At 40.1% G+C, this 21,541-nt stretch overlaps 2 protein-coding genes across 4 annotated transcripts in view; both read left to right on the top strand.

Annotated features, from left to right (window-relative positions):
- The window catches only part of EP300 (EP300 lysine acetyltransferase), a 138,762-nt gene that overhangs the window by 113,109 nt on the left and 4,112 nt on the right, over positions 1 to 21,541 (top strand). For 2 of the 3 annotated variants that reach the window (XM_075936301.1, XM_075936292.1), the window contains exons 21-30: positions 2,604 to 2,660; positions 3,841 to 3,918; positions 6,930 to 6,997; positions 8,984 to 9,134; positions 9,678 to 9,824; positions 10,329 to 10,442; positions 12,006 to 12,171; positions 12,569 to 12,733; positions 18,397 to 18,558; positions 19,033 to 19,314. In XM_075936301.1, coding sequence (XP_075792416.1) covers positions 2,604 to 2,660; positions 3,841 to 3,918; positions 6,930 to 6,997; positions 8,984 to 9,134; positions 9,678 to 9,824; positions 10,329 to 10,442; positions 12,006 to 12,171; positions 12,569 to 12,733; positions 18,397 to 18,558; positions 19,033 to 19,314 — 1,390 coding nt within the window. Of the gene's footprint in view, positions 1 to 2,603; positions 2,661 to 3,840; positions 3,919 to 6,929; positions 6,998 to 8,983; positions 9,135 to 9,677; positions 9,825 to 10,328; positions 10,443 to 12,005; positions 12,172 to 12,568; positions 12,734 to 13,615; positions 13,691 to 18,396; positions 18,559 to 19,032; positions 19,315 to 21,541 lie in introns of all 3 variants that reach the window. The other variant, XM_075936288.1, reaches the window with a different exon arrangement.
- Positions 1,732 to 21,541, top strand: part of L3MBTL2 (L3MBTL histone methyl-lysine binding protein 2) — a 73,146-nt gene continuing 53,336 nt past the window's right edge. The window contains exon 1 of the mRNA XM_075936317.1: positions 1,732 to 1,736. Within this exon, the coding sequence (XP_075792432.1) occupies position 1,736 (1 nt within the window). The 5' untranslated portion in view covers positions 1,732 to 1,735. The remainder of the gene's footprint in view (positions 1,737 to 21,541) is intronic.

Raw genomic sequence — 21,541 nt, 5'->3', positions numbered from 1 at the left:
TCATGTGGAAATTGACGGTTTTTAGAAGGTAGGGTGCATAGTAAGCATAGATCTTATCTGAGTCTGTGCCCTTCTGCTTTTGGGAGGGTTTTTCTGTTCACTCTTCTGTCTTGTCCTCTGCCTAAAATTTCAAGTAAGACTAACTAATAACTCAGTTTTGCCATTCAAATTTAAGACATTTTATTGGAGCATCATCATATGTAAGATGCTGGTCTGTTGCTGATGGGCCAACACATAGGAGAGCTTGACATGGATTTAATTCTTTTCTATATTAATGGTGGTGGAAATGATTCTCTGACAACTGCTAGGAAATTATTCACTTCTCCACAGCTTGTAACAGAGAATTCCAGTGAGGAAGGAAGCCTATAAGACGGGCAGATAAGTGCAGGGGTGTTAGTTGGCATATGAGGATGGGTATTGGACTCCCCAAGAATACTCCTTGGGGAAAGAGGGAAAGCCTGAATCTGGGTTATTGGAAACTGAAGGATATAAGATGATGCCTTCAATTGGAAGCAAAAGTTGTCAGAAACAGGAAATGGTAAAATGTTGGTCACAGTAAATGACATGCTACTATCTAGAAGAGCTGCAGAGGGATTGTTTACACCTAGGATTTCTGTGGGAGCACTTGTCACTTCTCTTTGGAAAAAAGGGAAGAAATGGGTATTGTGACTTTGGTGTGCTAGTGAACATTTCTAATAGCATCCCTGTAATCAGTTATTACAGTTCATTAAGGTTAAACAGTTCTGTCATAATCTGAGCCCTATGGAACATATGAATTGCTGGTTGCAAATCAGCAATGTGTAAACCACTTTGCATATAAATTAGGCAAGTGAATAGCCCTGTTTGCAAGAATGTCAGGTGAAATGAAGAAAGGTGGCCCTCTGTAGTGAGTGCTGCTTACTTTTTGTACATATTTGGCAATATATTTACAAATATAAATAGTTAACAGTAAATGGTATTGAAATGTGTATGTAAAGTAGTAAAATGAAAATAATTCCTATTTGTTGGTGTACTGTCCCCCAATGTGGCTTCTTGCATAATGAATTCTAGAGTTTCCTCCTTCAAATGAGTCAAATTTTTGCCAAATGCAACCACCCCTTGTTTCATACTAATTTTGGGGCCTCTCTACCTATCTTCTCCTTCTCACAGCATGTTTTTAGAAGAAAAGGATTGGAAGATATTAACAAAATCATAACTTTTGATGTGTGATTGAGAAATAGCATGCAACTTCTGAGATAACAAATTATTAAATTTTATATAAATGTCATATTTGTGGGGAAGGATGGGTTGCATTCTGCAAAACCCTGGATGAACCCTGAAACAAAGTGTAGGAACAAGAAGCAGTCATGCAACTTGGAGTGAATCCCTGTTTTTTGTGAACATCAGTGCTTGCTTCTTTCCACATGTTCAGCCCCTCCAAATCACACAGCTCTACTTGGTTTTAGGTATTGATAGTTCAAAGCTGTTTAGTTTTTTGGGAAAGTGCTGGGAATGTTAATGTGTACACAGTTAACTGATAAGCCTGGGCCCTTCAGTTAACCCTCACATTTACACGCACCCCTCCTCTCTGCTGCCTCTATATCAGAGGCAGCTGGGGGGGGGGGGAGAGGGGGCGGAAACAGGAGCCAGCTCTCCATGTGCACCAGCTCCTGTGGAGCCATCTGACCTTCCCTCCCAGTACTGCTACCTCCCACAGAGGTGAGGAGCAGGTGGGAGACAGTGCTTGCGGGGAGCCAGCTCCCTGGCTGCCACCTACCTCTTGCCTCCTCTCCCATGTGTAACCACTGAAAATTTCATCAGTTACACATTTACAAAAATAAACATATTTTTAACACCCCTAGACAGTGTTACTGTGCCATAAACCACATCCCAGATATTCTTGTTTGGGACCCTATCACCAAGAAACTCATATGGGTGGAGGGATTTTTTTAAAATAGATAGGAAACAGCAATAATTAAGATTAAGTGAAAATGGTACAGCTGGGTACTAGAGCCAGGCTACAGTGGGAAGCAGAAGATTTTTTTTAAGTGTTACTCCAGGAGAAGACTATAACTGATCTGATTGTGTATGGAAGGGTTCTTGAGTAATCCAGATTATTTTAAGAATAGGGTTTTTCTTACATAGTAATAGCTTATATCAGTTAGTTCCTACAAGGATCTATGGAGAAATCTTCCATAGTGAAAAGATATGTTTCATAAATAACCCAAACCTAAATTCTAAAGCTTTTAAAAAGTTAAATATAAAACTGAGTCCCAAAGAGCTATATACCATTCTAGGGTGCACGTTTGGACTACTGGGCACATCTTATGTGATTGAAATCTACCTGAGACATACACTAATTTCATTTCTGGGAGGAACAAATATCTGTACAAGTCACTCTTCTGTAGAAGAGCATCCAGGCCACAATGCAAATCAAGAGCAAGCACATACTTTGTGCTCAACCATCTCATTATGAGCTCTTACTCCTTTCCTCACAGCATCTTAAATGCTGAAGAAATCCACTTATAGTGACACTGCCTGGGTCTGCTTGAGATGTGGGAAATAAGTAAATTATGAATACTTATGTCACAACTAAGTTTTATCACCTGTCTTCTTCTCCTTAGTACAATAAACAAAGAACAGTTTTCTAAGAGGAAAAATGATACACTAGATCCTGAACTGTAAGTAATACTCTGGTAACTCAACTTACTACTATTTAAATCTATATCTCCATTCTCCTCATTCACCTGCTGTGAAAAAAATCAAGTCCTTTACCACCAGCCATCACATTATTTCTTTTTAGTTTAATGTTGCTCCATAAATTGTCCAGCAGGGGCTGCTGTACAAGCACCAAGTTTTTGCATTCTGTCCTGAGATTTCAGGTCATCTCAGATCCGCTAAAGAAAATGTAATCCTGATGTTAAGGACTGCTGGAGTTGTGGAGCCCATTTCACTATTCTTGGATTCTGGTGTCTGATTAAAAAACTGTGTGCAGATAGCTGTGCTATTTGAAGCTCTTTCTTTTGGCATAGTGCAGGGGTGGCCAAACTTACCGACCCTCTGAGCTAAATATGACAATCTTGAGACGTTAGAGAGCCATGATACACGTTTGGGCCTCTGGGCTTCAGCTCTATGAGGCACCTAATGAGGCTTGGGGCTTCTACCCTCTCCTGAAGTCCACAGCCGGTGCCCTAACCCTGTGGGGCTGAAGTCCGAGCCCCTCCTCCTCTTTGGGAAGCAGCCCCTACCCTACCACTGTCCTGCAAGGCACAGAGTCTGAGCCTCTGGTCTGGTAGGTGTAGGGGATGGACTCTGCAAGCCACGCGAATGGTAAGAGCCAAATGTGGCTCTCAAGTCATATTTTGGCCATCCCTGGTATAGTAAATGGAGAGGTTGAAATGAATTTAGATTTCTCTGCTGTTGGTTTCTGTAATCTTTCTACTGTACAAGCAGCTATAGCAGAAAAAGTATGTTTAAATTATATCTAATTGATTGCTATCTGGCCACCGCTAGAATAGCAATCTACTACTCTTACAACTCCTCAGTACTTTATAAATCACCTTTTAGCCCCTTAATCCAGTCCCTAATTCCACCACCCATATTGCAACTACTAAAATGTCTTAATTCCTAGTGAATAGGTAAGAGGGGCACATGCCTACTCTAGGATCAGTCTGTGTTGCTTTTCAGTTTGGCAAAGGACATAGAAAGAAAAGAATGGAAATAGGACTCCTGACCCTACTCTTTCCAGAACTGTTCCTTCCTAATGAGTCTTAATACACATTTATCATTGAAAAATTATGTAACTCTGCAATTAGTGTCATTGATTTAATGTGTTCTTCATGCTTATTTTCTGAAACCCAGGTTTGTTGAATGTATAGAATGTGGGAGAAAAATGCACCAGATCTGTGTGCTTCATAATGAAATAATCTGGCCATCTGGGTGAGTTTCTTGCTGTTTTTCCTCCATTTTTTGAATAGGTGACATATGATTGCTGTACAGGGGTTGATGTGTCTATACCACCATTTTGGTTATATTTTTATATATGTGAAATCCTGTGTCTAAAAGAACTCTATTCAATGGGAAACATTCCATTAGCTGAAAATAACCATTCCAATGTCGATATTGGATGAAGTCTTTAAAATATTCTGTATTTCTTACCGTTGATGGTCACTAGGATAACTCTGTAAAAGAACTTTTTGATATTGGTTCAGTGATGTTACGATTGTCCTTGATCAGGAGTGCTTATGTCATAATTACTAAATTACTGTTGCTTTATATTGATATTTTCCCCCTACCTTTTGGGATATGTGTTTGTGTAACAAACTTAAACATTTTTGGCATCACTGGTAGAATCAATCTGTAGACTGCATTTTCTTGACCCCAGATAGTGATCCTTTTACATCCTGAAAGGCAAAGCTCTTGAGGAGTGTTCCTGAAGGTGCTTCCACTGTGTTTCAGCACCCCTGTGGTTATAGTTGGATATTTTTAGCTGCAGTACCCTGGTTGCGCAGTGCCGTGTGTCTCACATTGTCAACTGGTCTCTCAGTTGCTTCTCTACTGCCTGGGGAAGGGTCATTTACCACAAAAATGCCACCATTGTAAGAAGAATCAAGTTGACACTTCTGCAGCTTACCTGCCAGGACGACAACAGAACACTATCGCAGACCAACCAAGGAGGCATTTTCTTCAAAAATACAAATGGGAGATTGGCACACAGGTCACATATGCCAATCCTGGGGCTTTCCAGAAATAGACTTATTTGTGACACATCACCCTCTAAATGCTCCAAATACTATTCCAGAGCTGGTCTGAGGAAAAATTCCAAAGGTGATGCTCTCCTACTTAATAGGACATACCCACTCATGTATGCCTTTCCTTCCATTCCACTTCTCAACCAAGTCCTCCAGAAAATCTAACAAGGCCCAAGTAATTGTAATTGCACCCTCATGGCCAAGACAGATATGGTTTCCTTGCCTAGTTGCTCCTCTAGACTTCTGGAATTCCAGATCTTGTGTCTCAGGACTCAGGCTGCGTACTTCACCCAGGCATACAGTGGCTGCACCTCAAAGCCTGGTTGCTGAAGGGTTAATGGCATCAGATTTAACCTATTCAGCAGAGGTCGAACAAGAATTTCTAGTGAACATTCTCCCATAGGTGGCCATACAGTCTTTTGCACACCTAAGTATGAAAAGATTTTTTAAAAGGACTAAACAATGCCTTCCCTTCTCTGAAACAACCATCTCCTTGGTGAGATCTTGTCCTGAGAACCGTGACAGGGAAACTATTTGAACCCCTGGACACATTCTCATTGTTATACTTATTAATGAAATTCACTTTCCTATTTGCTGTTACCATGCCTAGAAGAGTCGGTGAAATTGTTGCGTTCGTGGCTGATCCTCCCTATACGATTTTCTGTAAAGATAAAGTAAACATCAGACCCCACCCGAAATTCTTTCCCATGGTGTCATTCCATATTAGTGAACCATTTTTATGGTTACTCTCTTCAATGAGACTTTCTAAATCGAGTGCTGCTTGCATCAAACTGTTACTCATTGTACAGCATCCTTGTTCCCGATCTTGTCTGTATCTGTAAGTAAAACTCTCTCTACCAGAGCAGGGTCCACATTCATTGCATTTCTACAGAACGTTCCAGTTACAGACATTTGCAAAGTTGCCATATGGTTTTTGGTGCGTGCGTTTACCAAACATTACGCATTAGACAAATATGCTCTTTAGAACACACACTTTGGCCTAGCTGTACTCTCTGTGGCCCGCACTGAACATCCAAAGCCTCCCCTTCGAAGCACTCAGGGTACTGCTCCTTAGTCACTTAGTGGCGCGTCACAGGGACACTCCTCGAAGAAGAAAAGGCAATTATTCACCTTGTGCAGTAACTGATGTTCAAGATGGCAATCCCTGTGTGTGCTCCATGATCCTTCCTCTGCCTCTCTGCTTCGGAGTCTTAACATTTCTTCAAGGTAGAGAAGGAGCAGAGGGACAGTTGACAGCGCGCATGCTTGCGCAATCACTACGCAGCAAAACTGCACTGCGCTTGTGCGTCAGCACCTAAGGTACTGCTGCTAAAAATATACAACTAAGTGCAGGGACTCCAAAACACCTACAGTGGAACACTCACAGGGGCAGTCATCTAGAAGAATATCAGTTTTTGCACAAGGTGAGTAACCAACTTATCTAAAGCACCATTTTTATCTTGGCTGGACTTGCAAGTACAAGAGACTTTAGGAAACTTAAACTCTGTTACTATTTCCTAGTTATAATAATTAAGATGATAAATGATCAGTTACAATTCTGCTGTAAGTAAATTTCTGTATAAAGAACTAAAGTATTCGGTGATGATTATACAATTTTGGGATTTGCTGTTTTATTACTCCTGTTCCTTTTTTTCTTCCTCTTTTCTTCAAGATTGGTTGCCCCTTATCTGCTTGGGGAAGAATTTTGGGGTTGTCTGGAATCTTTGTATTAGGATAATAGTTTTCTATATCAAAGCAGACTGTTAGTTCTTCTAGCCAAGATCCTGTCTCCATCAGTGGTATTACCTGAGGTCTCAGAAAAATAAACCCATATTGTAAAGATAAGCTGTGTTCATGCCCTATTCATTCACTTACTCCTATTCTGCCTTGAAAAGCTATAATATTATAATATTTTCTTCCGCTATTTGAGCTAAGGAAGTTGGTCTGGCCCACGAAAGCTCATCACCTAATAAACCATCTTGTTAGTCTTTAAAGTGCTACATAGACCTGTATAATATTAAGATGACAGTAACTTTCTCTTGGGGTTGCTTGCCACTCTTCTTCCTGTCCTCAGTTTTATCCAAAAACTGCAGTTATTGTTCCCTAATCTTTTACATCTGGTAGAATGCTTTGTTCCTGCTGTTTCAAACTTGTGTCATGAATCTTACTATGAGTACCTTTTTCTTGTTTCCACTTCAGCTTTGTGTGTGATGGCTGCTTAAAGAAAACAGGACGAACCAGAAAAGAGAACAAATTCTCTGCTAAAAGTAAGTCCTCCTGATATTTGGTTAGAGAACATTTCAGGTGTATTAACTAAGCTCTTAACAAAGTATTGGGTGGAGAGGGAAAACTTTCCTGTTCTTGTATTTTTTAAGCATTTTACACTTGAATTCTGAGGTTCCATATGTGTTTTGGGATAGAGATAGGAAGATAACTTAATCTATTTCACCTGCTTATTCAAAATCATACATCCAGCATTCTGATGTATTGATTTAGAGATTAATGTGACATACGGAGCCTTTTACCTTGATCAATAATATTACTACTGTGACATAGCGGGGGTGCTGTCTGCTTTTCTGATCGTATGCTGGCAGGGACTCTGGGAGTGTCTGTGCAGGGCCCAGCAGGGGATGGGGGTTTCCTGAGCCAAGACATGTAGACAATGGCCCAGCAGCTTCACACCTGGCCTGGGGAAGGAGTTTGAAGAAAGGGGTATGGCTGCCTGGGGGGAGTGTGACACCGGTGGCTGGGAGAAGCATGAAGAGAGCAGACTAAGTCCAGGACAAGGGAGTTCAGGGGACTGTGAACCCCTTCCTCCCAAGAGAACTAAGGCTGTCTGCCCTGGCTCCTATGTCAACATCAAGCGTATGCTGTGCTGTATCTCTGAGAACCAATAAAACCTCCTACTCTACTGGCTGGCTGAGTCACATCTGCCTGCAGATGAAGGTGCAGGGTTGGGGGGCTCCCCGATGTGCCGTCACTAGTATTGGGGAATGGCCACTATGATTGCTGTCTTGCTTAAATGAAATATGTGTGCAAAGACTATACATTCAAATCATTCCCCCAGCTGGGCATCTCTAAGTCTTGGCAGAGCAGGCAGTTTGGCTTGGCCACAGAAACAAAACTGTTGTTTCTCACTACTAGAGGTGACTACTTCTTGGTTAGGATTGATATCGTGAAGTCAATATGTGGAAAACTTCTCTACTCCCATTGTCTGTCTTGTAGACAATGGGATGATTTTGAAAGCCTTTCAGTTTAACATCTTTCATTCCGCTTTAAATTACATTGAAAAGTTGAGTAAATAGTTGCCCATATTTATAAAAACAGCCCAAACAAAACTTGACTACCACTGGGGTGTTAGTAATTGCATAGTATTAATGTTTTATCTTTGTAATGACCTTTTCTGACACAGAGCAAGAAGGAGATCCTCATGTTTTATCTTTGTAGTGACCTTTTCTGACACAGAGCAAGAAGGAGATTTAGAGAATAAAATTGTTTTGAAATGTCAAAAAAATGATTAGGTTTCCATCTTAGCCATTCTGGAACTGTTCTCTTCAACTGCATTCTTGTGAAATGGAAACATAATTTAGTTGAGACTAATTCTTCAAGCTAGACCATATGGGTGCTTTTTTCATAATCCAAGCATCCTGAATTCATTAAGAAAATTGTGAGGACTAGGTGGGCTCCTTCCCATTTTGTTCAATTAGCTTGGGCTTCCAGTTACTTGTATGCAAATTTTACCTGTGATACTATCATACTTGGATTTGCAGGAATGTGCCAAATATGAAAGTTGGAGGGTGCAGACAGACTATTAATATTACAGCGAGGCTCCAATGAGATTGGCTCCTCCCTGTGCTAGGATTCTTAAAAGGACTTCCAGTTCCAGGTATTCTATCAGATACCTGTATACTTGCTCTCCCTTTTTTCAGGTTTAGTTTGAAAATAGACAATTGTAATTCTTGTGGATATAAATGGATTAGTTCTAGCGAACATAAATGGAATACGTCTATTAACTATGGGTTTTATTTTTTTTAAATTGGGTAAATTTGTTTTCAAGAGAAATGACGATATTGACAGAAATTACTAGACATGACAGTATAGGCAGCCTGAAACTTCCACATGCAACACCACCTACTTACTCTAGTCTTGGGTCCATCCTTCCAGTGCCTTTGTTCATAATCTAATACAGGAGTGGAGAAATAGAAATTAAATTTCTGGTTATGTGTATGTTAAGAGTTTCATTTTTTGTATAGGGTTGCCATCTACAAGGCTGGGTACCTTCTTGGAGAACAGAGTGAACGACTTTCTGAGAAGACAGAATCATCCTGAATCAGGAGAAGTCACAGTTAGGGTGGTTCATGCCTCTGACAAAACTGTAGAAGTAAAACCTGGAATGAAAGCAAGGTACAGCCCTTCAAGTCCTAATATTGTCTACTCCCAGCATCCTTCTAAAAGATAGGTGTTTACGTTTTCTACATTTGCTGCTATTTGGCAATTGCAAAGTGTGTGTCTAGTGTTCAGAACACCATCAACAGAGCTTTCCTGATTGGCTGTCAGTGATGTCACTCCCACTTTTTTGCATGAAGTATATTAAAATTCTGGAGATTAAAACTAAACAATTTTAAATAAACTCTTCCATTACATTGTAGCTTTTCATTTTTTGTATTTATTGCTTTCTAGTTTTTTCCTTTTATGTAAACACTAAAATCCTTCCACTCTAGAAAGATCGAGATGAAGAGTGAACAAACTTTCAGGATAACTTGAGATACTTTTCTTTCTCTGGAATATAGTTGTCAGTGTTTGCTTTCCTATTGCCTGTGACAAGTGAATCTGACTGTGCATTACAAATTCTGTCTTAATTACTATCTTTATGTATCATCATGTTACGTTCTCTGTCCTGATGGAATCAAAGTATTTATTACTCTCTTTATTTTATGATATCTGCAGGTTTGTAGACAGTGGAGAGATGGCAGAGTCCTTCCCTTATCGAACAAAAGCCCTCTTTGCTTTTGAGGAAATCGATGGGGTAGACTTGTGCTTCTTTGGCATGCATGTACAGGAGTACGGCTCAGATTGCCCCCCGCCCAATCAGAGGTGAGGAACTGTAGTGGCAATCAAGGGAGTTGAATTTTTTCTCAGTGGGATAAATCTGTTACTTTAGAATGTTCACTTTTAGTGCAGCTTATAATTAACTTTAGTTATTCGTACTAGTATATCCCAACATAAAACAGCTACAGCAATAAGAATGTGATAGTAAGAGGGGCTGAAAACAAGTAGGGGACAGAATAGGCATCTGGTTGTGGTGTTCCAGCAGTAGGAAGTAGATGGATTTTGGGATCTCATTTGTAAAGAAACAAGAAGTCAGTGAGGAAAAGGCTGTTCTAGATAGGGGAGATGAGATTTTGCAGACCAGAAGTGATGTAAAGGAAGATGAGTTCCTGGAAATAGATGGGACTAGTAGCCTTTGAATATAGTGGCTTGTGCATTAGGTACTTTAGGGACAGAAATTACCATGGACGAGGGTATATAAGTGCTGTGAATACTTCTGGCCTTCTGTTCTATAGTGTCATTTATTTTTTTTCCCCTGTCTTTGCCTAGGCGAGTATACATATCTTACCTCGACAGTGTTCATTTCTTCCGTCCTAAATGCTTGAGGACTGCTGTCTATCATGAAATACTAATTGGATACCTAGAATATGTCAAGAAATTAGGGTAAGTCTTTAATCCTTCTTCCTATTTTATAGGTTCCAGTAGTGTGCTAGGCACTTCACAGTGCAGATGAAATATGGACCTTACCTTGAAAACAATGCCATATAATTTCAATCAGTGACACAATGGAAGGTGCGATAAAACAAAAGCAAATAGATGTAGTAAGAAGATGGGGATTTTGACACTGCAGAGAGATTAGTTTCTCAGCAGAGACTTGTGGAATAGTTTTTTTTAAAAGCGTAAAAGACCTTGGAAGCAGGCTCAGTGTATTCTGTGATGTTCCCACTATGGAATTTCCTTATCCCGGTTTCTATAAAACTGCTATATGGAGTTCTGTTCATATCTTCACTTACTACTGTTTTCTGTGCTTATCGTTGATGTCAGGTACTCATTTTGAGATTATAATATTGTCAGATAACCGCTTTCCTGGCATGAAGGGGAGAATTGCTGCTAATTAAGATTCTTAAGGCTTATCTTCACTACTATGCTAAATTGACACCTCTACGATTGATGCATGCTGTCCTATCAATATAATTTAATTCACTTGACAGATATGGAAGTTATGTTGGTGGAAGAGAGTCTCCTTTTGACATAGCTTAGTATAGGGACTGCCTTAAGTTGTAAGTTTATATCACAACAGGGGAGGAGGGAGCTTTTCACATCCTTGAGCTACATAACTTGCGTTGACTTATGTGGTAGTGTAGACAAGGCTCTAGAGAGGGATGGGGGATCTGCAGAGCCTGTTTTCAGTGAAGCAAGGGAACATATTGTTGATTCTTCTTCCACCATTTTTGGGAATCATTCAAATTACCAATAGATGGAAAGGAATTTAAGGCAAATGTAGCTGTGTGGTCCTCTAGCATTACACAGTTACTACTGTCTAGATAATTTCAGACTTCATGGTACTGAAACACATGCTCCCTAGGAGCTACAGAGGAAATACATTTGGAGAATTCTCAGGTAATGAGGTGTTTCCTTCCATTAATTGGCCTTGAAGACAGAGGAAAAGGAGTCAATAGTGGGAAAGCCAAATAGGTTTCAGAAGACAAGGTAGCTTTTTGAAACTCATCTGGTGGTAAGCAGCTGATCTGTCTTGTTGAAGAAGGAAAATCATGGCTCTTGGTGCTGAAATGTGTCCTTTTGCTCTGAGAATTCACTTGCTTCTCATCTAATTGTAATGCAGTTGGTAGATAACTGTTACAAGTATATATCAGGCATCTGTGATTTTACCTGTAGATTAGAAAAAATGCTTTATCTCCAGTATTGTTGTTTTATTGCTGCACAGAGTAGGGCTGTGCTTTAATTACTAAAAATATACATGCCCATATTGTATGCATGTACCAACCAGAATACAACTCAACATTTTTACTAATGGAATCCATTCCTTAAATATAGCTATAGCTATAGCTATAGCTATAGAGGTTAGATGAGGAAGAGAATTGCAGTAGTTGTCATCTTGTAATACCAGCAGACTTTGTACTGGCTCCACCTTGTGGCTGAAAAGAATAGAAAATGCTAGTGATAAACATCAGCATCCTAATGTATTCATATTTTTTACAATGCTAGATACACAACTGGACATATCTGGGCCTGCCCACCTAGTGAAGGAGATGACTATATTTTCCATTGCCATCCTCCTGACCAGAAGATACCTAAGCCCAAGCGACTGCAAGAATGGTATAAAAAGATGTTGGACAAATCAGTGTCGGAACGCATTGTCCATGACTACAAGGTTGGTTAAATATAAATTAGATGCAGTAGGATTTCATGAGCAAACTGACTTGGTTCTCTTCCCACCACTTGTCCTCCAATGTGGGATTATTCACAGACATTTGTAAAGCATTAACTTGTGTTTTAGAATGGATTGAATACTTAGCAATATGGGATTAAAATATATAAATTAAAATATATAAATTCTATCTAAACCATACCGTTTTTTTCTTGTGGGGGACTAAATGTCTGTCTGAATCATTAGCCCAAACTGTCCATAATAGAACCACCACTAAATGTGTCTTAGCTGTTTTGGATGCTCTCTTCTCTCAGTGCTTTTTTGTTGCCTCTGAGAAGTGTGCGCCCTGGTACATTGGCTTAGTTATAATAGCTGTAACAAAGTTTGTATGTCTTTGTAGGATATTTTTAAGCAGGCAACAGAAGATCGTCTCACAAGTGCAAAAGAGCTGCCTTACTTTGAAGGGGACTTCTGGCCCAATGTGCTGGAGGAGAGCATTAAGGAACTAGAACAAGAGGAGGAAGAACGGAAGAGAGAAGAGAATACTAGTAATGAGAGCACTGATGTAAGGAGACTCCTTTTACCTAATTCTTCATGATGCTTCATCTTTTCTTCTATCTCTGCTTAGTTTCCGTAGGTCCCTGGTGCAGAATTAAATATTAAAGTTTAAAGCTTCCTCTTGGGGATGATAAAAGCTCTTTTGAGGTTTATCTAAAATGCATGTTTATTTTGACACTCAGCTCTCCCAACTTCCCAGATGTTGCTCATTTTCCTCTCCTATGTCCCTACCTGTAATTCAAATTCTTGTTGTCATTCTACTTAATTGGGGGCCAGAAAATCATTGTATGGGAGTCTTGGAAACCATTCTCAGCCAGCTCATCTTAAGATTCAGGTGGACTTTAGCTTTGTTTTGGCTTAATTGCTATGAGTGTGCTGTATAGTGCAAAAGGAGCTTAATAGTGAATCCATGACTGACATTTTTCATAGATTGCAAGGCCAGAAGGGATGACTTATCATCTAGTCTGACTTCCTATATAACCCAGGCCATAGAATTTCCCTAATATAATTCCTAGAGCGGATCTTTTATAAAAAATATTCCATCTTGATTTAAAAATTGTCAGTGATGGAGAATTGACCACAATTCTTGATAAATTGTTCCAATAGTTAGTTAATTATTCTGGCTGTTAAAAATTTATACCTTGTTTCAAGTCTGAATTTGTCTGGCTTCAACTTTGAGCCATTGGAACATGTTATACTTTCCTGTATGAGAGTGAAGAGCCATTATTAAATATTCCCCATGTAAATACTTACAGAGTGTAACAAGTTACCCCTTAATTTTTTCTTTAAGCTAAATAGATTGAGCTTCTTGAGTCACTATGTAAGGCATGTTTTCTAATCCTTTAATCATTCTTGTGGCTCTTCTCTGAACCCTCTCCAATTTATCAAGATTCTTCTTGAATTATGGACACCAGAACTGGACACAGTATTCCAGCAGCAGTCGCACCCAGTGCCAAATACAGAGGTAAAATAACCTCTCTACTCTACTCAAGATTCCCTTGTTTATGCATCCCAGAGTTGCATTTGTTCCTTTGGCTGCAGCGTTGCACTGGGAGCTCATGTTCATTATCCACCGCAACCCTCAAATCTTTTTCAGTCATTGCTTCACAGAATAAAGTCCCCAATCCATTCTTTGTTCCTAGATGTATACATTTAGCCATATTAAAATGCGTATTGTTTGCTTGTGCCCAGTTTGCCAAGTGATCCAGATTGCTCTGAATCAGTAACTTGTTCCCAGTATTTGTCATCTGCAAATTTTATCCGTGGTGATTTCATTTTTTCTTCCAGGTCATTGATAAAAATGTTAAATTTCATAGAGCCAAGAACAGTTCTTGCAGGTCCTCCTGGAAATGTTCCTGCTGGATTATGATTACCCGCTTCGTTATATTTGGAGACCTATCACTTAGCCAGTTTTTAATCCATGTAATGTGTGCCATGTTGTTATAGTTTTGCAATCAAAATGTTATGTTACAAAGTCAAATGCTTTGCAAAAGTTAGTTTCTTATCTCAACACTTATACCCCTTTGTCAATCAAATTTGTAATCTTAATTTTAAAAAATACCAAGTTTAACAGGATCTGTTTTTATAAACCCATGTTGAATTACATTTATTACATTGTCCCCCTTCAATTCTTTATTGACTCCAGTATCAATCACTCCATTATCTTGCCTGGGATTGATGTCAGTCTAACAACACTATGATTACCTGGATCATCCTGTTTAACTTTCTTAAAAGTTGGCACAATGTTAGCTTTCTTCCAGTCTTCTAGAACTTCCCCAGTGCTCCAAACTGTATTGAAGAACATCATTAATGGTCCATCAAGCTCCTCAGCCATCTCTTTTAAAATTGTTGAATACAAGTTACCTGGATCTGCTAAATTTAAAATGTCTCACATTGGTAGCTCCTGTTTAACAACCTCCAGATGTACTAGTGGAATGGAAAGTGTTATCACCGAACCTGTTTTTCCCTCAAATACATGACAAATATTAATTGAACAATCCTGCCTTTTCTTTATTATTACTATTTCCATCTAGTAATGGAACAATACCATTGTCAGGATTCTTTGTTCCTAAAATATTTTTACAACTCTGTCCTTAACACTGCTGACTTTAGATTTCTCCTTGTGTCCCTTGACTTCCCTTTATCAATTTTCTACAATTCCTAATTTCTGTGTTAGATGAATTACTATCAACTTCCCCTTTCTTCTATTTCTTATATTATTTTTTACACCTTCCTTCATTTCCCCCCTCAATCAGGTCAGATTTTTTACCCAGTATAACCTTATTACTCTGTGGTTTTCTAGTGGCATCTAGTAAAGCGATTTTAAATTATTCCCAACAATCATTCACATTTTTCAGATTAAATTCTTCCTCCTAGCTGAGTTGGCTCATAATTGTGTTCAATTTTGTGAAATCAGTACCAACTATATATATTCATGGTCTGGCCTTCATTCTGCTTCCATATTCTAAATGGGATCAAGTCATGATCACTCCTACTATTTTTTAGTTCTGTGATCACTTCCTCTTTTTTCTATTACAACAAGATCTAATAAATTCCCCTCTGTAGGCCTGCAGCACTTTTGAGTTGGGAAATTGGAATTTCTGAATATTATAAAGACAGTTTTTAATACTGGCAGTATGTGTCACTCAAATTGAGTTCTCCTATGATCAGTGGGTTTTTTCCTCTATGGATCATAAGGAGGCAGTCATCCTATTCCCTACTGTGATTTGGTGGTCTGTAGCAGATGCCAACTGATACCTTACTTGTTCTATATATGTTAGGATATTTGTTTGAGCATTCAGGATCATTTTTGTCCGTGTTAAGAGTGATTTGGAAACAGGTAATACCATTTTCAACATAGGGTGCTCTCCCCTCTCTCTTGCTCACTCCTCCTTGAATAGATTCTAACCATTCCTTTAACGTTCCAGTCATACGAATTTCTGTGGTTGTATTCTTTCAATCACTTTAATGAAGCTGGTCTAAAAATTGAGAGCTTTAATAGGTAAATAGGGGAGTGAGGTCAGGGTTTTAGCTTGACCAGCTAATATCCAAATATCTGGCAGATTTTCAGGATGGATTTTACTGGTATTCATGTAGTCAACCACATTTTTACAAATTAAAAAACAAAGGCTGGGATGACTCCCAGCTAACAAAAGAAAAATTAGACAAAACTAGAAAAAGGAAAAAAATATGTAAAGACTAGAAGATTTACCTGGCATTGCTGGGCTCCTTCAGGGCAGAAGGCTGGGGGTGTAGGGTTGTGTGCAGGAGTCAGGCCAGGGGCTTGGGGATGTGGAGGGCTCAGATGTGGGGTGGTGATGCAGGAATCAAAGGAGGAGGGGGAGGAGGTGGGGGGGGGAATGCAGGACTCAGGGTTGGAGACTGAGGAAGGACTTGGGGGAGGGGGTGTGTGGTAGGAACTGGTAACTTCCCAGTCTGGCTGGCAGGAAGCTTTCTGCCACTCCTGCTGGCCCAGTGGAGTTACAGCTATCTGTCCCCATCTCTGGTCCCTTGCTGTACCCCCCACACCCTGTGGTCATTACACAGTTTAACTGTCTCTGCTAGTAGTCCCCTCCCTTTCCATGTTATGAAAAGTCACATTCCAGGCACATCCCATTGTCCTGGCACAACCAAGCCTTCCTCTTGCTTGATAAGAGGAAGCTGCATACCAAATGTGCTGATCCTAGTGCTAATCATTTAACAGGAATTCTTGAACAACTGGACAGATTGACTCACCTGGTCAATGACAAACATTCTCAAATGTATAGGAGATAATAGATGGTCTGTGTAAATTATAGATTCTTGAGAAATAGGAGGGGAAACTGCAGTCAGGCAATGTTGCTGATGTAGTGCTGCTTACTAACTCTTTTTCACATGCAAGTAAATTGGTCAAAGCCTAGTATAGCCTATGTGTTGATCTTGTGACTTGGTTCCCTAGAAGTGATCATTCTTGGAATTCTAGAACTTAAGTATTTTGTGTTTGTATTCAGGGAGAATTCTGAGATCCACCAAAAATATCAGTGCACTTCTGAGAGAGCTGTCAGGGCCATATCCAGGTGAAAGGGTCTTGAGATGGCATTATGCCAGCAGTTTATGGAAAGATTAGCACAAAATAGATGTGAACATCTTAGACTCAGTTGTCACTGTGTTTCTTGCAAACAGGACAAATTAGTAATCTTCCCCTTAGGAAGTAGAGGGTTATATTAAATAGTTTCTTTTTGGAAATGTTCATCTTGGTAGAAAGTTACTTTAAAGCTTATGAGAATAAACACACTGGAGAAATAAACTTTTAAGGTCTATATTCCCATATACCTGATTTCTCCCACAAAGTATGTAAAAGGCATGTACAAAAGGAACTAGAAGGCATGATTGTATTCACTAGTTAGCAATGAGACTAGATATGAAATTGACCTTTCTGTTTCCATTGAAATGTCACTCCTTCTAGTTACCATTATTCTCACTTACACATATTAAGAGCAAAGTGGGAGTAAACCCATTTTTTGGAAATCAAGGCACAACTTGGTGTAAACTCTTGTTGGAGGCAATCTAAAGCAATGATTCTCAAACTGAGTGGGAACCCCGAAGTGAGTCTTGACCTCATTTTAATGTGATCACCAGGGCTAGCGTAGATTTGCTGGGACCTGGGACTGAAGTCAGCTGAAGCCTCACAACCCAAGGCCAAAGCCTGAGGGTTTCGGCTCTGTGTATTGGGACACAGGTTACGGTCATCCCCCTCTTCCCCTCTCCCCCCATATGGGTCTGAATCCTTTGAGCTTCAGGATTGCTAACCCCTTTACCTCCGTCCTACCTCCATGCCTGCTTAAGGCACTGGGGCTTGGGTGGGCTCAGGCTTCATTCTGCTTAATGGAGTTAATAGGATATGAATTACTTGATTATCTGTTCTGTTCATTCCCTGGGGGCACCTAGAATTGACCACTGTCAAAAGACATGATACTATGTTAGAGAGACCTTAGTCTGACCCAGTAGGACTATTATCTTCTTCAGTAGTAATTTTTGTCAGAAAGGGGTTACAGTGCAATGAGGTTTGAGAACCCCTGATCTAGAGAGATGAGTTAAGTTGGAATAAGTGGTTATGGGGCTGTAGTCTGTGCTGTTTCTAGTACTTCTCTAGTGTGAAGATACTAAAAATGAGAGAAACCTATAAAGTCACTTGGTCTATCTAATCCTTCCCAGATCTTCTCTTCATTGACTTCTATAGCTTTAAATCAAGGTTGTCTGCTACCATCCCATCGAAATGATTCCATAGTCTAATAGAGCTCACCATTAGAGAACCTTTTACTGATTGACAGTCTTTGATTAATTTTATCCTTCTTCTCTGTTTAACCCCTCAGTCCAACCTAAGGAAATATCTCTTACAGGTGTTTACATTCTTCATATACTTTTTAGATGGTTATATTGCCATTTTGGCATCTTTGAAGTAATCTGATCAGATTAATTCAGACTTCCAGGACAGTTAAGAATATTTGCATAGCTTCATAGTCAATTATTGTGAAAGCTTTTATTATAGTTTCCAATGATGGGAGGTGCTATTTTAGTCAAGTGCTTTACATTTTGATATACTGATTTACTGTCATCGTAAATAATTATCAGAGGCACCTAAACGCCTCCTTATTATTCTACAAATTAAAACATTATTAATTATTCTGGCAGGTGAGTAAGGGAGACAGCAAAAATGCCAAAAAGAAGAATAATAAGAAGACAAGTAAAAACAAGAGCAGCTTGAGTCGTGGCAATAAGAAGAAGCCTGGCATGCCCAATGTTTCCAACGATCTTTCCCAGAAGCTGTATGCCACTATGGAGAAGCATAAAGAGGTAAAATCTGATGCATTGAGAAATACCTACTTGGTTTGAGTAGCCAAGTGCACAACACTTTAATATAGAATTTAACAAGAAAGTATGTATTTGTAGATGGAATCCCCATTTAGACTTTCTCATCAGGGCTGTGGAAATAAATACTGTTCAGGGCTGCGCCATGTAGAGAACTTCCATAAGTAAAAGTCTTTGCTGTGCCAGATTGGACACATGGTCCATTTAGTCCAGTGGTCAGTATTGGCATCAGAGGAAAAGTAGGGGGAGGAGACATGGTGCACTTGGAGAATTGTACAGTGTTTTGTTAATCTGCAAAAGTGGAAAATTCTTCATGACCTATCTAGGTAGGTTGATACGAAGCCATCCCACCCATCACAGCATGCTAGAGTCAGTGGTCCTAGAATGGCATGTGCTGTGTAGTTAAGGTTGGTGCCCTCTTGGTGAGTGGCTGATTTTAACTTATACTTTACTTTTCAGGTCTTCTTTGTGATCCGTCTCATTGCTGGCCCTGCAGCGAACTCCCTGCCTCCCATTGTTGAGCCTGACCCACTCATTCCATGTGACTTGATGGATGGGCGTGATGCCTTCCTCACCCTTGCTAGAGACAAGCACCTAGAGTTCTCTTCACTACGAAGAGCTCAGTGGTCAACTATGTGCATGCTGGTGGAGCTGCATACCCAGAGCCAGGACCGCTTTGTTTACACCTGCAATGAGTGCAAGCATCATGTAGAAACCCGATGGCATTGCACTGTCTGTGAGGTATTCCTGATAAGATTTTTTTCCCCCCGCTAACTCTGGGCACTGAGGTTAAGGAAACTACCTGAAGTCACTTCTAAGCCTATATTCAAAGCAATGTTTGTCCAGCTTAAACTGGTAATTTGGAGTGATGGGAACCTCCCTTGCCTCCCAAACAGGCACTGATAGATATCTGCTGCTCAGTGCTATTGCATTTTGACAGGGCCTTAACCCTGAGAGGTTGGTATTTCCCAGTGTGAAACTGTAGAAAACAACTTCAGCAGAATTACACTAATGTAGGTGACTGAAGATGATTCTGCTTATGGGGTTGAACGGGGAATATGGTCTGTACTTTGAGTCTGAAAGGATGACAGTTTGCTCCTTGTGTAGTTTTTTTAAGTGGGGAGGGGGAGGAGGGTTCTCTCTCTGAAATGTCTCCTGAGGTTTTTAAAGAACATGAGGCAAGTGGGATTGTTGTATGTCTGTAATGGGAGTATTCTCCAATGATTACTGTTATGGAGAACTGCCAGGCTTTATTTTAGTTGCTATATACTTGGAAAATGGCTTAAATGCAAACACACCTCCTGTTTTTTAATCTTTTCATTTACTGAAGTAACATGTGAATGATCCTCCCACTCTACCACTGCTGTTCTGTTTCCAATTCATCTGATGAGGTGGATTTTACACAGGAAAGCTTATGATTCTGTATATTTTGGTTGATCTCTAAGGTGCCACAGGACTACTAGTTGTTTTTAAAGTTACAGACTAACTGGGCTATCCCTCTGAGATTTGCAAAACAAAGGGATTACTTAATACAATGACTTGAAATGGACTTGAGAAATGTCCTTAGTCCTCAGACAAGTAGATATTATGTGTGCTGCCCTGAGTGAAAAGTAACTTGTGTGTGCTGCCAAGGCCACAACCACCTTAACCATGCCTATTTAATTCTTCATGGATCCATCAGTAAATTAACTGTGCCCTAGGGATGTAAGTGATAAGCAAAACCTTATTAGATAGTCAACTAGTCCCTTGGCTAGTCACTTCTGAGGCAACAAGGGTCGGGGAGCAGAAGCTGGTGCTGTGAGGAGCCAGTTTAACAGCCGTTTTCCCCAAGCACTGTTTCTGCAGGGGACAGGTGCAATCTGGGAATCAGTTGGCCTGGCTCATGCCAGATCCCCCAGCTGCGCTTCATCCTTTTAAATGTATTTAAGAGCTGGCAGGTCACCACTGTGCTCCAGCCTGTTTACATTTAAGGCTGGTGCGCAGTTGGGGAACTGAGCATGCTCTTAATGTTTAAAAGGCAGAACCACAGTGGGATTAGCTCCTGGGCTGGGAGCTAACCCTGCTGCGGCTCCCCCACAAATCCACTAGGCAATGGAAAATCCATCAACTAGTTGATTAGATTAAATTTAACATCCCTACTGTGCCCTAAATTTATTTCTGAAAATCTGTAACTAAAATTTGATGTTCTGCCTCCCACATACACCTAAGTAAACAAATTCTGGGTTCTCCTCTATTTAGTGAATCCTGGGAGCTTTCTTCACTGATTCTGGGAATGCCAGGTTCTTTACCATTTGTCAGGATTTCTGCCCTCAATATATCAGTCTCGTTTACCTCCCATCTGTTCTCCATGTGGCCCTTCTACTTAAAGAAGTGGCACTCTTATTCTGTACTCCTCTTTTGAAGCTCCTTCGGGGTTCAATTTAGTGGGTCTAGTAAAGACCCACTAAATTGAACATTGAGGGTGCCCTGGTCGGTGTGGGTACTCCCTCGCTATTGTGAGGAGTAAGGAAAGTAGATGAGATCATTTCTCCCATCAGCCTCCTGCTGTAAGGTACAATTTGCATTGATTTTCTCCACCGGAGTAGACCTGGCCCAAGCAGATCAGTTGCTACTCTGTCCTGAAATCCATGCATCCAGTCTCACTTAGGTAAAAATTTTGCTGGCTCAGAGCAAAACAGATATTCCAAGTCCTTAATATTGGTCTGCATAAATGTCAGATATTGTTTTGCCCACGCACTGTTCACTGTTAGTTTGGACTTCTATAAGTACTTGGGCACAGAGGTCATTATAAATGACCTAGAAGGACAATATAAAATCATTAGTGATACTTTTCAGATAATCCAAAGACTGGGAGAGTGGTAAATAATGGCCAGCATAGGTCACTGGTCATAGGGGATTGTATCTTGGGAATCAATCACTCTGAAAAATAGTTGAACATGGTGAATAATCACCTGAACATCAGCTCCTA

The sequence above is a fragment of the Pelodiscus sinensis genome, chromosome 1 (genome assembly GCF_049634645.1).
Source record: "Pelodiscus sinensis isolate JC-2024 chromosome 1, ASM4963464v1, whole genome shotgun sequence".
Classification (NCBI taxonomy): domain Eukaryota; kingdom Metazoa; phylum Chordata; order Testudines; family Trionychidae; genus Pelodiscus; species Pelodiscus sinensis.
Note: the sequence above shows the minus strand (reverse complement) of the source record. Positions and strands in the feature narration are given on the sequence as shown.